General features: G+C 37.1%; 1 protein-coding gene across 1 annotated transcript in view; it reads right to left on the reverse strand.

Moving 5' to 3' along the window:
* Positions 1-17,717, reverse strand: part of LOC125686805 (guanine nucleotide-binding protein G(q) subunit alpha) — a 112,431-nt gene that overhangs the window by 11,818 nt on the left and 82,896 nt on the right. Inside the window, exons 3-5 of the mRNA XM_048931250.1 lie at positions 14,508-14,662; positions 7,799-7,927; positions 6,695-6,824 (exon numbers count right to left, since the gene is read on the reverse strand). Coding sequence (XP_048787207.1) covers positions 6,695-6,824; positions 7,799-7,927; positions 14,508-14,662 — 414 coding nt within the window. The remainder of the gene's footprint in view (positions 1-6,694; positions 6,825-7,798; positions 7,928-14,507; positions 14,663-17,717) is intronic.

Genomic DNA, 17,717 nt, shown 5'->3' on the forward strand with positions numbered 1-17,717 from the left:
TCTACTTGAAAAGAAACTTCTTTTTTAATTGAAAGTAACATGATGTACATAATCCTTCTCAAGTTATAAATTAAGAATCTGGATAGCAAACATAAAGGAATTAGATGTCAAAAGTAAAGATGGTTTGTTCTATTTGCTTCATTACTCAAGGTTAGTGAAAACCCTGTAAATAAACCTCCTACAAAATACAAATTTTGGAAGTAATATCAATGTTAATGCTTTAACAAAGACAATAGTATTTCAATTCATTTGTATGTGGTTTCATTTATCAATGAAAATAAATTCCTTGAAAAGACCAAAAAAAAAAAAAAAAAAAAAAAAGAGAGAAATCACTGTTTTGCTAAGAAATGGACATTTTGTGTACACCTGTCTAGGTAGCTCCAAAAGTAATGCCTCCTATTCATTTCCATGGAAATTAAAAAAGACATAAAAAGCACAACAACACTGTTTGATAGAGCAAAGTACCAATTACAGAATGCTGTTTTTCAGCACAGTCACTATCATTAACTGTACATTTTCACCAGTGATAAACAAGAGCCTGCATACTATGCTCATAACAATCAGCACTAGAGCTGACTCACTGTCATTGTTACTACTGCTGAAACACACCACCCATAGCCTCACTGTGCTCACATTCACTGTCTGGTAACCATAAAAATTCAGCAACTGTCAAAGAACAAGGGTCCCATTTTTTCCACTTGAATGAATTCAATTCTACACCTTCATATTTAATGGCACTTTAATGTCAGATGCCATTCTGTCATCCTGCCCCCCTGCTGCAATCTGTCACACGGTAACAACATTTAATGGAATGCTGGTGGGAAAGTTCATTCTCTACCACCATCCTGCCAACACCTGCCTCTGATGTCATGGGCCAACATTTAAAATAGGAGGTATTACTTTTGGTACAGACAGAATTAACATTATGTATATATAAACCTGGGTATTAGTGAAACTCCTTACTCAAAAGTAGAAGTGACCAGAGCATTCATTTTAAACTTCAGCAACAGTTTCTTCTTTAATCCTTTGAAAATTCACATTTTAAAACTGCACTTCTATGTGTTTTTTTTCCTCATACCAGTTTATATCAGCTTTGCCCAGAACAATCTAAACTGATATTTCTTCCCCAGTTCCTACTGGGCAATGGATGGTTCAAACTTATTTTTTCTTTAGTGAATACCTCATGATACTCAATATCTTTGTAAATTCTCAATATATAACGGCACCTCAAACATACAGCCTTTGCTTTTCAAAAAATCATACATTTTTGAAATTTTATTTAGCTTATTATGAGCTTAGGAACATTCTGTACATTAATTTAGTTGTACTGAGCATCTTTTCTGTTTTCCTCTACCAATAAAAAGTTCAGACTTTCTTTATCACTAAAGATCTGCTCAAGCTATACAAATTTATATATTCCTCAGACTTTTAGCAGGTTAATGTGGGAGAAAAATATGTCCAAGCACCAAGAAACTTTTTCGTTTTTTTTTTTTCCCTGCCCTCCAACCTGTTCTTGAACTCCTCCAGGGATGGGGCATCCATAGCTTCTCTGAGCAACCTGTACTAATGTCTCACTGCCCTCCTCTTTTATGTCTAATCAAAATCTTCACTCTTTTAAACCATTCCCCCTTGTCCTATCACTGATGGAGTTGCTCTCCCATCTTTTTAATAAGCTCATTTCAAGTACTGAAAGGTCACACTAAGGTCTCCCTAAAGCCTTTCCCATGCTGAACAAGTCCCACCCCCTCAGTCTCTTTTTGGGAGAGGTGCTCCAGCCCTCTGATAATCTTTATTGTCTCTTCAGAACCTTCTCTACCAGCTCCATGTCTTTCTTGTGTTGTCTCAGTACTTCACAAGGGCAGAGCAGAAGAGGACAATCCCGTGTCTCGCTGTGCTGGATGCCCCTCTTTTGATGCAGCCCAGGTACAGTTGGCCTTCTGGATCGCACACATACACTGCTGTCTCAAGACAAGCTTCTTGTCTACCGGAACCCCCAAGATTACAAAAATCACATCTGTATGAATCCAGATTTTGAAACTATAAAGTGCTGTCTCTAGTTCTCCCATAATTGCAAATGCTTACTGGGTCTACTACAAAGCTGAAACTTATTTCAGTATTTATTAACCATCCTACATAAGGCTCTCACAATTGGGCAGTCTGAACACTGTCTCTTTTTCTATGTATGATGTTCACTTGCAGAGTATTCACACCTTCTTCTTCAGAACTCTGAAGACTTAAGACCACCAAGGGTATGAAGGCAGATACTATGCCCAACTGCAGTGAAAAAAAACCCTGGAGAGACATTAGAAAAGTCTCTCAATTCAGTATACACTCATCTGATTTATAATCCAAATGTATTTCTTTTGTGTAGGTTAAAAAATGGAAGAAACAGACTTACAGCTGAAAGTTCACATGCACTACTACATTTTAAAATACAGGTCTGAATCTTAAGGGCTCTAAACCCATTTCAGAATGGTGAAGGGCTGTACAAATACACATGCACTGAATAACAAATAATAATTCTTAAGATTTGTGTTTATAGACCAAAATGAGATTAAAGAAACAACTTATTAGCTAAAAAGAAACCAACAGATGATTTAAAAGTATACTTTTCTTTGAAAAGACATCCAAGAGACTCCAGGCAATAATGTACAGTGGACTAATTAGAAAAAGAAAGTAGGTTGCTTTACAAAAGTCATACTGTATAATCAGGCCATACAAGAAATGCAAATGGAAGAGCAGATCACTGCAACTTGTTGAGATAGATCTTTAAAGTAAGAGGCACACAGATCAAAGCAGGATTAGATTCTGTCATAGTATCAGACTAATGCTATACGTACTAAGAAAGAAGTGCACTTACACATAATTTGGTACAGAAATTTTAACACTGTTTCTCAATTAGAAGGGAGATGCAAGAACCATTTTCAAAATGAAGAGTTTTACAGCTTTTTACCTCCTTGAGGTAAAAGAAAAACTTGAAAAATCTTACTTTACAAGTAAAATAATCTTCTTTTTTTTTTTTTTAACAGCGATAAAGTAATTACAGACAAACTACCATAACTTGAGGTATCACTTCAGTCATCAGAGAGCCCAAGCATGATTGTGATCTTTAGTGTATTCCATCCAATTCAGTAGACAAACCCTGTTAGTCTAGAATCACATAATCAGTAAGGCTAGAAAAGACCCTGAATCTAGGTTAACCTATCATACCATCAATCCCTAATTGTCTCATCTACTCTTCTCTTGAACACCTTCAAGGACGGTGACTCCACCACTTCCCGGGGCAGCCTCTTCAAACCCTTTACTACTCTTCCAAAGAAGAGATTTTTCATAATATCCAACCTATACCTCCCTTCAACTAACTTAAGGCCAGGATGCCATTAACTTTCTCGGCCACCTGGTCACATTGCTGGCTCACATTCAGCTGACTGTTGGCTAGCAGTCTCAGATACTGGTACAAGACGCATCACGATTGTAAACACTCATCTTGTTGGGGGACTTCAACCATTCACACATCTCCTGGAAAAGAGCTGTAGGCAATCCAGGAGGCTCTTGGAATGCAGTGAGGATAACTTCTTCAGTCAGGTAACAGATGGCCTCACCAGTGGCCATCACTACTGGACCTGCTGTTCACCAACGCAAATGAACTGATTGGTGACATCAAAATTGGAAGCTACCTGGATTGCAGTGACTGTGCTATGGTGGAGCTCATGCTCCTGAGTGATATGAGACAGTCAAAGAGGAAAATTAGGGCACTAAATTTTAGGAAAGCTAATGTCCAGCTCTGGGAAACTGTCTTCATGGGCCAAAGTGCAGAGCAGAGCTAGCAGAGCTAGCAGACCTCAAGAAAGCTTTCCTCAGGGCACAAGAGCTCTCCATTCCAAGGTGCAGAAAGTAGAAAAGGAAGACAAGACACCAGCAGAGCTGAACTGCGACCTGCTTGTCAAAATGAGAGCAAGTGAAAAATGCACACATAATGGAACAGGTACCACTGAAGAGTATAAAGAAGCTGCTAGGCTGTCTAGGGATGGGGTCAGGAAAGCCAAGGCCCAGCAAGGGGTGATAAGAGAAAGAAAGGCTCCCAGAGACAATTAGAAAAGGAAAGTCCAACAGGGTGTACCCCTCTAGTGAGTGACACAGACAAGCCGGTATCAACAGACAAGAAGGCTGAGATACTCAACAATTTTTTTTGCCTCCATCTTCTCTGATAACTGCTTGTCATATGGTCAAAAAGGACTCTAGGGTACTGGTGGATGGGAAACTGGACATGAGTCAGCAATGTGCCCTCACAGCCCAGAAAGTCAACCGTATCCCGAGCTGCACCAAAAGAAGCGTAGCCAGCAGGTCAAGGGAAGTGAACCTGCCTCTCTGCTCTGTGCTGGTAAGACCTCACCTGGAGTACTGTGTCCAGATGTGGAATCTTCAGTGTAGAAGAGACATAGACCTGTTGGAGTGCATCCACTGCAAGGCCACAAAAATGACCAAAGGATGGAATGTCTTCCCTATGTAGACAGGCTGAAAGAGCTGGGGCTGTTTAACCGGGAGAAAAAAAAGGCTCCACGGAGACCTGAGACCTGACAGTGGTCTTTCCTAAAGGGGAGCTACAGGAAAGAAGGGGACAGACACTTTGGGTCAGTGGTGATAAGACAAAGAGAAATGGTTTCAAGCTTAAAGAGGGTAGATTTAAGTTGAATATAGGGAAGAAGTCTTTCACAGTGAGAGTGGTGGGGCACTGGAACAGGTTGCTCAGAGATGAGGTGGATGCCCTGTTCCCAGAAACTTTCAAGGCCAGACTGGATGGGGCTCAAAGCAACCTGATCAAGCTGTGGATGTCCTTGTTCAGTGCAGGAATTGGACTAGGTGACCTATAAAGGTCCCTTCAATTCTCTAAGAATTCTGTGACTGTATGATTTTATTATCTTTTTCCTCTGTGCAGCTTTCCAGACACTCTGCTTGTATGGGATTGTGCAAACAAAGTGCGGGACCCACCAAAACACCAACTCATGACTGGTCACCAGCTGAATTTAATTCTGTTCACCACCACTCCCTGGGCCTGGCCATCCAGTCAGCTTTTACTGAGACTACATCTGAGCAAGCCACAAACTGCCAGCTTCTCAAAAAAAAAAAAAAAAAAAAAAAAAAAAAGCTGGGGGACACAGTGACACAGTGACAAAAGCTTTACTCAAGTCTACATAGACTACACCCGCAGCCCTTCCCTCATCCACTAGGTGGGTCACCTGGTTACAGAAGGAAATCAGGCTGGTCAAGCAGGACCTGCCTGCCCTTCACGAAACCGTGCTGGCTAGGCCTGATACCGTTGTTTGTCCCACATATGCCACGTGACTGTGCTCAAGCTTATAAGAATAAAGCAAAATTGTAAACTTCAAATGATTCAACCCAAGAAGGTATTGCTCCACCTTTAAAAGTATGGATGCTCTAAGTCATGATCCACAAGCTTATATTATCTGATCAAACAGAAGAACAAGAGTTTCAGCAAACCACCTAACTAGAACAGGACACATCTAATGTAAAATCAGAATTAAACCTTCTTTCAGTTATTTTGGAAAGTTAGAATAGAATTTGAAAATTACTGTAGCAAATTATTCTTTAAATCATTTTCAATATACTTTGTTTTGACTTGTAGGATTGAAATGCTGAATATTTCAGTGTTACCTGTGTCAGCTATTAAGCAATAACACAAACCAGAGAAAAGACAGAACCAGACACTTCTTGGCTTGAATCTGACTGAATTATCTTTTTACATTCATGTTTAGCTTCCAAAATTACAAGAGACCAAGTTAGTGCTAATTACATTATTATGACAAAACGACAGCTGCTCATTTAAAGACCAACTTCTATTGAAAATTCAGCTTTGAATGATAGAGTTGATAGTAAAACTAATGTAATCATATATTTCTCTCAGAAGAAGTCTGTAAGCATAAAAGCTTTCAGTGCTTGCTCCCAGAACTTATTAAAAAATTCATCCTGAAGAAAGTTGAGCATACAAATGTGTCCAGGAACACTTACCTTGCTATATCAGCCATAACAGTGAAATCAGTATGTATACAAGCCATGAGGGAAATTAAAATATTTTCTTTTTTTCACCTAAATTTCTTAAGTGTATGATAATAGACTTGCATGAACAGCAGGTAACTCATAGACGTTTGATGCATAACCAAAAATTGTCCACAGAAAATTAAAACAAACAAACAAACATTAAATCATCTTTCTCCTCTACATCATTGCATCAAAAATACTGGATACTAATATGCTTTGTCCTTTCAGCTCACAGGTCACCAACTAATACTTCCTTGTTTCTTCTATTTTTTGAAATGAAATACAATTAGGAAACATGCCAATGTAGTCTATGCTTTAAGTCAACTGAGTGAAATTTATTACTGTTGGGTCTGCTCTAGAAAGGAATCTATACATTTTGTCTTCACTTTCACTGCCAATTTTCATGTCTCTGATACTAAAAACTAACAGCTCAAATAGCTAAGAATATTTTTCTTTATTCAACAATATTCCTTTTTGTTGAATCCTCCCCAACATGGCTCAGCCTTTTGATCTCCGTAGTAATTCTCATTCCATTACATGTAGTTGTATATGACTGCTTATAGATTGATTTGGAAAACATCTGTGACAGGCTGAAGTATTTTTTCTTCAAAACTGGTGCTCTGTGCTTATAGCTTACCTCATTGTCTGATTCCACAAGCACTTGATCGTATTCACTAAGAGCTACTAGGAACATGATAGATGTGACATTTTCAAAGCAGTGTATCCATTTTCTTCTTTCTGATCGTTGGCCTCCTACATCCACCATTCTGCAAAATTAACAACCACATCAGCTCCATGAATACCATAAGAGATAAACACACAGCCACATACAAAACAAAAAGGAATTCAGTTGAAAAAAAACAGAACTTGGTTTGTTCCTTTTAATAATCTCTCCACTGAGATTAAAGTTTAATGGAATGCATTATAAGTAGCAAGTAACCATATTTGATTTTTACTTTGATGTGATTTCTATATTTAAGTCATTGTGGGTCTCAAAATCTTTAGATTTCTGAGATGCAAAAGTCTCATGATACTGAACCATGATTCTGGAATGTATACCCTGTATATTTAGCAGAAACACATGTGCACAGAATAGGTGATCTGCCTCTTCCCTTCAAAAATTACAAGTGTCAAAATTTAAAACTTCTCAAAGATTATCTACTTAAGAGTACACATAGAATACAACATGTATTTACTGAAGCTGTTAATAGCCAACAGGAAAACTCAAATTTGCTGGCAGTGTATTCCCACTTCATTCCATGTCATAGTGTAGCTCAACCCTTAGGATGTCTAACTTGCAATTGCAAACGCATAATTATTTTTAAGCAACAGTACTTGCACTCAAATAGGTTTACTTTCTCTTCAGAAGAGTGATTTCTTGCTAATCATCAGCTACACAGGAGGTAATTTTGCATCCCATAATTAACATTAATTAGATACGTGATTATATTTTTAGATTATTACTCAGAACAAAACTTTGTTAATTTTTTTTGGAAAATATTAACTGTAGATTTTCTATCAGTAGTGTCTTCAAAAAAAAGACTAACCAAATTGTCTTTTACGTTTTTGATATGTTTAAAATCAGCAGCTTAATAATTAACCATAAAAATAAAATAACAAGCTTTACTTTTAAAAGCACAGAATCATTTCTGTAATGCACTTTTAATCAATATCCTATCTGTGGCATAATTAAGGCAATAAATAAATAAATAAATAAATAACTGCTGAACTTTTTTCCTACCTGAAAATGACACTTTGTAAGTCAAAGGGATATTCAATGATTCCTGTTGTTGGAACTCGAACTCTAAGCACGTCTTGCTGAGTTGGCAGATAGGTGGAATCTGCTATGCGATCCAAGTCATTAAGATAGCTATAAACAGGGAGAAACAAAAGGAATGCAAGACAGTGACACCATAATTTGACTGAGGAAAAGAGAAGGGAAGATTTGGGAGTAGAAGTCAGCTGCTGGATAGGAAGAAGTGCAACAAAAAAGGAGAATTGTTGGCATAAAGAAGGGGACAAAGTATAATGTGCTACACTTGTCCTTCCTGTACACCTCCATAGCTTCAAGTAAATTTGACAAAAATATTCTGTCCTTTTAAAATCTGCTTGGCTTTCACATGCAAAATCACCAAAGATTCAGATTTTGTTACTCAGTTCTGTGCAATTTACAGATAAAAATAATATAAAATACATAAGAAATATAAACTTGCAGGGTTTTAACTGACAAGATAACCTATTCCTTCCTTTTCAGACTTCAGAATCTACATAGACATACAGATAGTATGAATCTGATATAGTGTATCAGTTCAGTAAGTGTATATGTATGTTTACTAGATACAAAATGAATGAAAGATAAACAGCAATATTTGAAGATTAAGTAAAAAAAAAAAATAATGATTACACCAAAAAGAAAAAAATCCACTGACAAATTAAAGAGCTCTCCAGAGTTGTCTTGTTACTGGAAGGCAGCAGTAATCCCACGGTGGGACCTCTAGCATCTGAAATTTCTGCAATCACACTGAAGCCTCTAATCAAGTTAATAAGTCTAAGTAATGTACATGGAACACTTCCCAGATAGTCAGCAAGTAATCCAAAACTGCAATAAAACTGCTTGTAAAGCAGTTCATTAATTACAACACGAAACTCTTCTGCTTAATGGTGGCTTTCAATCACAAAGCAGCAATATACTGGAGGTACGGGAGCTCTCCTAAGAGAGAAGCTTCAAAAAAAAAGTACTAATGTGTGATGGTGATGGCCTGTTCGGTTACAGGAGCTGGCTATTTCATGAATTGAGTGCACCAGACAGCAGGGATTCTCCCATTACGGGCATCTGGGAGAAAGACTGCTGCAGCAAATGAAGTTCTCGGTGTCTGGTTACTCACAAGAATGATCTAGAGCTAACCACTGATACAATAAATTAACCTAAGAATGCCCTGATTCTGTATCCTTCTGTAGTGAAGGGCAGCAATGGACTCCTTGATGAGGTATCACAAAACTCCTAGTGTTCTTTTCCTCATGGTTACTACTGAGGGAGCTCTTCAAAAACAAAACAAAACAAAAAAACCCATACTATTCATAGATGCTCTGAATGATCTGTTATTAAATAGAGGAAACAAGTCATCCTGAACAGAAACTTTGTTTCTGAAAGACAGAAACAAAGCAGTTTGAGTTCTGACTTACAGCAAAAGTACTGAAGAACTGATCAGTTAGGTCAGGGAGAGAGACAAAAACATTAACAAATTTTCCTCACCATGATTTTATTCATGAAAGATTAATCTGAAAAAAAAAAATTGAATGTGAGAACGTCACTTGTATTTAGAAAGATGTATTGAACCATGCATCTCATATTATTTATCATATTCATAAGCTGTTACTCCAAAAATATTTTCTCAGAATACTAATTAGTTTCTGCCAATTAAAAAGGTTTGAGAACTTGAGGATTTCATCTGCCCTTAGAGGCTTTAACCAAAAAACACACCATCTACTTGTTGGGGGGGAAAAACATACAAGAAATCCGTAACCACCAGAATAGGAAACTGATGGTGGTCTTGAAACACTGCCTGTCTTCTTTTAACCTTCCACATCCACAATATCAGTTTTGAAGTTTTTTGAAGGCTCCTGGGAAGCACTGTGAGTCACTACATGCTATAGTTATATTTCTGACAGCAGAAACTGGTAGCTGGCCCATTTATACAGTTACCTTGTTGCACCACTTTGGAAAGCCTCATTGGTGGTCTCTAGCCTCAGCCTGGTAACTGTAAGTCAGAACCATGACTGCAGCAGGGATATTGCTAAGATATACTGTCACATACATCAGGTTGATTCTAGACTGGCAATAATTTAAAGGGATAATATTAAATAAACATTTGAGCTCCTTGAAGCTATTCAAGCGACACATGACCATTTTTATTTATTTATTTTCCTAACACTGTTGTCATTAAGTTTCACAAGCATTAATTGATTTCACTGTTTCAAAACGGTGAGACAAAACACAGGTGGTATGTAAAGTGCACTCTTAAAAAAAAAAAAAAGATAACTGAAATACCGTTGTTATTAAAAAAAATATACTACCAGCACACAGAATTTTCATATATCATTACATGAATAGTAGGAACAGCTATTCCTGTAAAATTGAAATTTTTTCATTGCAATTATTTAGTTTATTATGGTTTAGTTCCTTGACACAATAAAGACCTATGTTTTTGAGTCTTATTCATAGCAAGAGGGGTGGAAATTTAAAGCTGTGGCTTAAAGAAACTCTTTGATTAACATGGGAATGGCATAACTGTATGCATATGCTTTAAACATCTTCAAGCTTATTAAACAATTAAAGAAAACACCAGCCAGCAATTTTAAATAAGAACATCAAAGAACATCACATGTTGGTGAATGCAAATTCTTTTCTATCTACAGCTGTGCAGGCTCAGGCTCCACTCCAGCTGCATCTGTGCCCTGAAGACAGCGCCCTTACCCAGTTGCCAGATTTTTCACTTACACAATATCTTTGTAATACATTTCTCTCAAAATTATTTGAACAGTGAAAAAATACTATTAAAACTGTACAAATTAAGCTAGTTTATTTTACAGGGATGTAGGAAGTCCATAACCTCCAGCAGGAAGCCAGGGTGGAGTTACTTCCTCCAGCGGCTTATCTACAGACAAGACATAACTTGTTAAGCCAGAGTTATGAGAAATATCTTAGGAGTGTCTGAATTCAGATAGGTGATGAATAAAGAAAAAGAAGGATTTTATTCTACATTTCCTCATCTGCTTATTACAAGCCTGATTCAATGTGGCTTTGAAGCGCTTACCTAATTTTTGCTGTCCTAAGAAAAATAATGACAAACACCCACGGGCAAAAAAATCCTGCACACTTACAAAAAAAAAAAAAAACAAAACAACAAACCTATATAAAAAAAGTGCACAAGGTATTTTTAAAAAATGTAAGTAGTAATTTTTAAAAAGCCCTTAAAAGTTTTACTGCATGCACATATACACAAACTCTGTGATCAGCCTTTCTGATACAAATGACACTTCAGCATGTGCTAGAAATTAACGCACGTGTGCTCTTGAATCATGAAACTTGTCATAATTAAGAACTTCCACCAAAAAAGTGCAGACAGCACTTGCCAAAGGGGGATGTTTCCTTAGTTTATTAAATTCAAATTTTAAAAACTGATAATGAGATGGATGCTGGAAATAGCTGGGCAAATGCTTTGTGACCTAGTTCAAAAGCAAGTAACTGGTGTTATGAACTGAAAACTCACTTCTGTGGTGAGCAGCAACTGCACAGAAGTCTGAACTGCATGGCACTGCAAACTGATTTTTGCCACCTGCTAAGAAATGTCCTACTTTGATGAGACATTTTGTAGTTATACGGCCTCTTCACCCAAACAGCACTTTTTCTGGCAAGCATTACTGAAACAAACAAAACCTGCATAAAATTACTTTGAAAATAAGATGTCAAATCACATAGATCTGACTACATCTATAGTGAAGACCTAGTTTTAAAAGTTAATTATACCTGTAATTAGTTTTATAAAAATGAATTTTAGTGTCTGCTGAGGTAATTTTCCAGGAGGTTGCTATAGCAACAGGCACAAGGTGCATTACCAAGGTAATCTGTGTGTAATGAGCAGCTGACAGTAGCTCTCTCTTGACGTCAAGAAAAACTGCTACAGCCTCGTAGCACACTGGTGATCTGCACACTGACCTGAAACAAAGGAAACCTTTTGTTTCCTAGTCAGCATTGAGAGAGAAGTAATTATTTTTAATGCACTTTACATAGCCTATGACAAGGTCCAAATCCACAGCCAGTTTCCGAGAAAGCCAGGCCATGAAGGTGCTGATGATAAGACTTAATGATAAGTGTTTCAAATGTACCTTTTGTGTGTATTACAAAGCAAACAGAAAGAACAGGATAACAGAAGTAGACTGACTTGCTCTGTATTTACTACATGCCCTTCTCATACAGAAAATAGGCAAAGAGGTGTGACTTCTAACTTTATTATTGGTTAAAACTTCTCTGGTGTACATAATCTTTTCCAAGAACTTAAGTACAGGTCTCTTTCACCATACCCCAGTTCAACATCTACCACTTCGGAGAGTTGCACCACGTAATGAAAACTGACCATTAAAACCTACTTAATTTATTTTCAATGAATGGAGTCCTGAAACATCTTCAACATGAAGAAATACAGGGCAAACAAACACTTCAAACAAGCACCTTACTCCAGTCATTCTCCAGCCTGAGATTTTTTTGCAAGTACAACATGATGGTGAAGCATCTTCTCAAAAATAAATCCATAAGGTGAAACTATATTGCTCAAGGCAAAAAACACAGAAAAAGCTTCAAGGATTCTCTATATGAATGAATAACAAAGTAGAACATTACATATCTGGCACAGATAACCAAATGAGGGTATTAAATACTGGTGCAGACAACACACTGAGGAATTTAGGAGGAGTTATATTTATTTCTCTGGAATGTTATAAAACACAGCTAGGAAGAATTGCTAAACAGTCATTCTCTGATATCCTTATACAGCAAACTAGAAAAGCCTGCTTCCTTAACCTTGGTTAAGATATTGCCAAGACAGCACACAGAGAAAGATCTCAGCTCACAAAACTATTGCTTAAGGTTACCTTCTCTGTGATGCTGGTTTACATAGTGTGAACACTACCTCTGAAGCCATAAGGGGAAGTGGTTTAGTGGTAAATAAGTAAGTCACAAAGTAATGTATATAAGAAGTTAATAATCTATTTATCTAATGTACTCTTGACTTTACCGCAAGTAAGTCTAGAAATTACTTTTAAAACCTACAGGAACATCCAACTTTTGGAGCATTCAATGGTAAAAAAAAAAAAAATATAAAGAATACATTTGCTGAGCTATCAAGAATTTCAAATCAACTGCCAAGGATCAGAAAACTTTCTCTTACATCTTATCCTTCTCTCTTCTGGTAATGCACATGATGCATTCTTCCATGATACTAGCAGTGGATATAAAACCAATAAAAATGACAAAACGGGTCAAAGGACAACAGAAAGTACAGAAAAGTACAAGATACATTAGAACATTACTGAGAAACGGTAACAGAAATACAAAACATAGAGGAAGAGATTGAGAAAGCCTACATATAATAACTCTGGGGAAAAAATACAAAGAGAACAGATTGAAAATACAATTCCTGCAAAAACAGAAAATATATGAGGAGAGAATCATGCAAGGGATGAATGAATAATATAAGACATATCAGTGCATATGCTTAGATCATATACAACAGGACAAAAAATCATTGCTTCTGCTTCAAACAACATGTCAGAAGGAACTACTGTCTCACAAAGTCAATCAGCACTGGATGCTTACTTCTGTTTTACTGTCTTGTGAATCCCAATTGTTAATTTTAAGCATCTTGTTCAGCTGGTTTGTGATACAGGGACTAAAATAGCGGATTCTATTTGGGTACTCTATTGCTAAACACATTTGCTGTATTTTTTGTTTCTGTCAATTTATTTTACTGGACTTCACTATTTGAAGACATTTTTCTTGCAAGCATAAATATATTAAAGGATCTTGTAAGGTCTCATATAATAATTCATAATTCTAACATTTTGCTACACCATCTTCTACCTACAACCAGCAAACTTGCAAACCTCACAATAAATTGCTGTATCTCTTGAGCTTTAAAAATAACCCACTGATTTGTATGTTTACTTTTGGCAAATCATTGATACTACCAATTTGCTTCCATAGGTACTTAGTTAATTTTGTTAATTTTAATAGTACTAAATAGATCCATTTTTCACCCAAAAGCAAGAGTTCAACATTTGATACCAATTCTTCTCACACAAGCGTTTTTATTGTTGTTGATCTACAACAGGTAAATTTTAAAATATTCTTACCCTACTTTTTATTTCTATGCTTTTCTGACAGATACGTTCTTTTACATTTTGGCCTTTTTTCCACAAAAGAAAAGCAGCTCAATAAAACATACTGCCTGCCTCACCGCCACGACTGCAAAAGCAGCCTGTGAGAAAAAAAATAATGAAAGAAAAAGGGTAGAGAGAAATCCTAGAAGACTCTGTTTTTCATGAATCATACGGAAATTGATAGCGCTTCCTGCATTAAAGTACACAAAAGTACTTTTGCCTGGCTTGCACTTTCAAATGTATCTCATAGGAACATAGGAGAACAAGGGCTTTCTACTTAGAAACTGTCACTTAGAATTTTACTTTGGAGTTTGAATGGTACCTGAATTTTATTCTGGGAAATACACATTTACCAATAAACTAGAAGCAATCCACTACTTAAAAGCAGCTCTTAAATTATATTCGGTAAGTGTACTTTTGTGCTGCATATGTGTACAAGTAGCTAAAAAGCTAAAAAGTGAAAATTACTTTGCAAGAGACAGAGTGAGATATAGCTGTAGCCATCATGTACTTACTATTTAGTTGAATCTGATAACTGATACTCTCGTCTTCGGTCATAACATTCCTGAATTCCAGGGTCATTCCATAAGCTTCTTATTGCATCTACATACGGGTTCTCAAAAGTTGACACCTTCTCTACATCAACTTCCCGCACTAACTGTGCATGAGCCTAAATGAAACAAACAAAGAAATAAAGTTGACATAATGGCCATCTCACCAATGTGTATACATAATTTGAGAAGTAAAGTACTATGAGGAAGGTTGTGAAGATGCGGAAAGGTGACCACTGGTAGAAGGAGTTCTAAAATAAAGAACAGAGGAACCATTATCTATTTTGTTCGTTTAATTGGAAAGTTTGTAGATCTTGACATTTTGTTCTCTTTATGTTACCAGACTCTGTCAAACAGAGTACCTACCACCTACTGTACTAGTTCAATAACTCATTAGCAGCTGAATATAGGATTATTGGGTAACATGAAGAAAAAAAAGGGTGAAAACGCGAAATATTCAAAGAGGAATATTTTTCCAAAATCTGTATTCATGTGAATGAACTTAGTGATGCTGCAGGAAGGATCACAAATAAGAATGATGAATCATACATGAGTAATGACAAAGTACATTTGAACCAAGACAAACAGCAGTAGGTATAAAACTGGGACAGAAGATGAATTAACAAATGTGTGTTTTTATTTCAGAATATGTTTACTCCAAGCTACTACTACTTAGATGAAATATATGAGTCGTTTGAAACAAAAAATTACTTAATTAAGCTAATTATAAATAAAATTTTCAATGTTGATTTTTCAGGTACAGATTTGGGGCATATAAAATGCCTGTTTTTAAAATGATAACCAGTTAGCCAACTTGTCTGATTCAGACTCTGACAGAGCCCAAGTGGTCAGAGGGGAAGGAAGAAACTTGTCTTTCATGGAAATTCACTGTAAAAAGTTCTTCATGCTACCACAAGCATAACAAAACTTACTATTAAGTAAAGCAAAGCAAGATTCTTAGAAAAGCTCTCAAGTTTCAATTTGTATTATAAACAATGGTCGTACTATATCACAGAGATTTTTGAAAAGTAAGTAGCCAGTATGAAATAACCTGTAATAAAAACATCACACTCCTAAATACTGTTAAATTTTACTTAAGCACTATGGAGACAAAGAAGAGCAATTTCTAAATTGTACAGGAAGAATTAAGCACATAATTTTTGTGAAGCTGGATTTATTTATTTATTTAACTTTCTTCTATCTTATCAAGCTTGGTTAGTGCCTCTTCTGTACTCTTTGGCCTTTGGATGCTTCCAGAAGAATGATGCCCCAAATATTTACTCACTGACTGACAAATTGATAGAACAGTATATTCTGATATTGATTCTTTTTCTATATACTTGAGCTCTGAAATTATAGCCAAGTGCTATCAAAATGCTAACAGAGTTGAAAGACTAACTATTCAACTACTGCTCTTTAGCTTGAAAATTTCTCAAAACTGACATATTTCCCCAAAAAGGTACTCAAGTACTCAACATCGGTAGCAGAGAAAATGATAAATAATTACTGTATTCAGTTGCCAACCTAGACTTACACTGCAGTTGTCCAAGGCATTGCATTGTTTCATTTATCAGTTCTGTGTGTTCTGCCATTCAACTAATATGACATGGGACCACAGTTAAATCTTATGAAATAAACTATGCTATATGCCAGTAAGTAATATCCATCTGGCCTACATCTGGAAGCTCAAGCCTTCAATGTAGTCAGAGTCATGACGCAGCACTCAGAGCAGACAATTTGTTTGGGCTCCAGGAAATCCAGAAGCATCAGCGACTGCCTCTTTCCTACCCCCTGGTGCACATCTCTTTACAAACTGAGAGCTGTGTCTTGAACTTATTCTTTGGTAAGGAATTCATATGTTGTCACAACATGGATAGTCACTTTGACTCCAGCTCACAGTGGTAACATAATCACCAGTAATGATGCAATCCAAGAACACCTTCAGCCTTCTCTTGATTCTGCAGGTCCTGACAAATTTGTGTCTGATGTTCTTTCGGTTTCTGTGTGTAAAGAATTACTTCTTAATATCTAGTCTAAAGCTACCTTATTTGAGTTTAAAGCCATTTCCTCCTGTCTTTTCACTACAAGCCCTAATAAAAAGTCCCTCCCCAGCTTTCTTGTATGCCTTTCCTTCAGGTACAGAAAGGCTGCCATAAGTTGCCCCAAGGAACCTTCTCGTCTCCAGGCTGAATAGCCACAACTCTCAGCCTGTCATCCTAGTGGAGGCTCCCCAGTCCTCTGATCACCTTTGTGGCCCTCCTTTGGACCCACTCCAACAGTTTGATGTCCTATTTGTGTTGGGAGCCCAAGAACTGGACTCAGTACTTCAGACCGGGTCTCATGACAGCAGAGTAGGATAGAACCACCTGCTTTGACCCACTGGTCACATTACCTTTGATGCTATCCCGGATACTGCTGGCCTTCTGTTGGGCTGCAAGCACACACTGCTAGCTCATGTTGAGTCTTTCAACAAGAAAGATCCCCAGATCCTGCTTAGGTCTGCTGACAAGCCATTCTCCACCCAACTTGTATTTGTGGCTGTAATTGTCTTGGCCCAAGTACAGGACCTTGTTGCTTGGCCTTCTGAACACTTGTGAGGTAGAGAAGTATGAATTTAATGCAGAAGAAGAATCAACCATGAATGTGGGGTGTTAATATCATTACTTACTGGCTTTAGTTTCCTTCCACTAACATCAGCAGCCAATTGCAAATATTATTTTTTATTTTAGCACTCAAATTACTTGCAAGAAAATGTATCTAAGGACTAATCAACACCACAGGCAACCCCATTTCGATCCATCTCAGTTCCTCAGGTGTCCTTGTCCCCACATAATAGATTTGAGGGAACTTGAGGGAGAGGTATGTGAGGATATAGTAGGAAGTCCACCTGTGAGGGGGTCTAGAGTGAGGCAGTTAACTCCTCATCTTGAGATTGCTTCCATAAAGAGGGAAAAGAAGGTGACTGCCATAGGCATCTTCCTTCTGAGAGAAACGGAGGTCTCTATATGCTGGCCTGACACTACTCATAATGGAGTGCACTGTCTCCCTGGGGCAGGGAGGGCAGGGATAATTCTAGGAACTTCCTAAACTTCCTAGTCTAATTTATACCTCTGATTATTATCCCTTATTGATAGTTCAGGCTGGCAGTGATGGAGGTGCTAACAGAAGCCCTAA

The sequence above is a fragment of the Lagopus muta genome, chromosome Z (genome assembly GCF_023343835.1).
Source record: "Lagopus muta isolate bLagMut1 chromosome Z, bLagMut1 primary, whole genome shotgun sequence".
NCBI lineage: Eukaryota > Metazoa > Chordata > Aves > Galliformes > Phasianidae > Lagopus > Lagopus muta.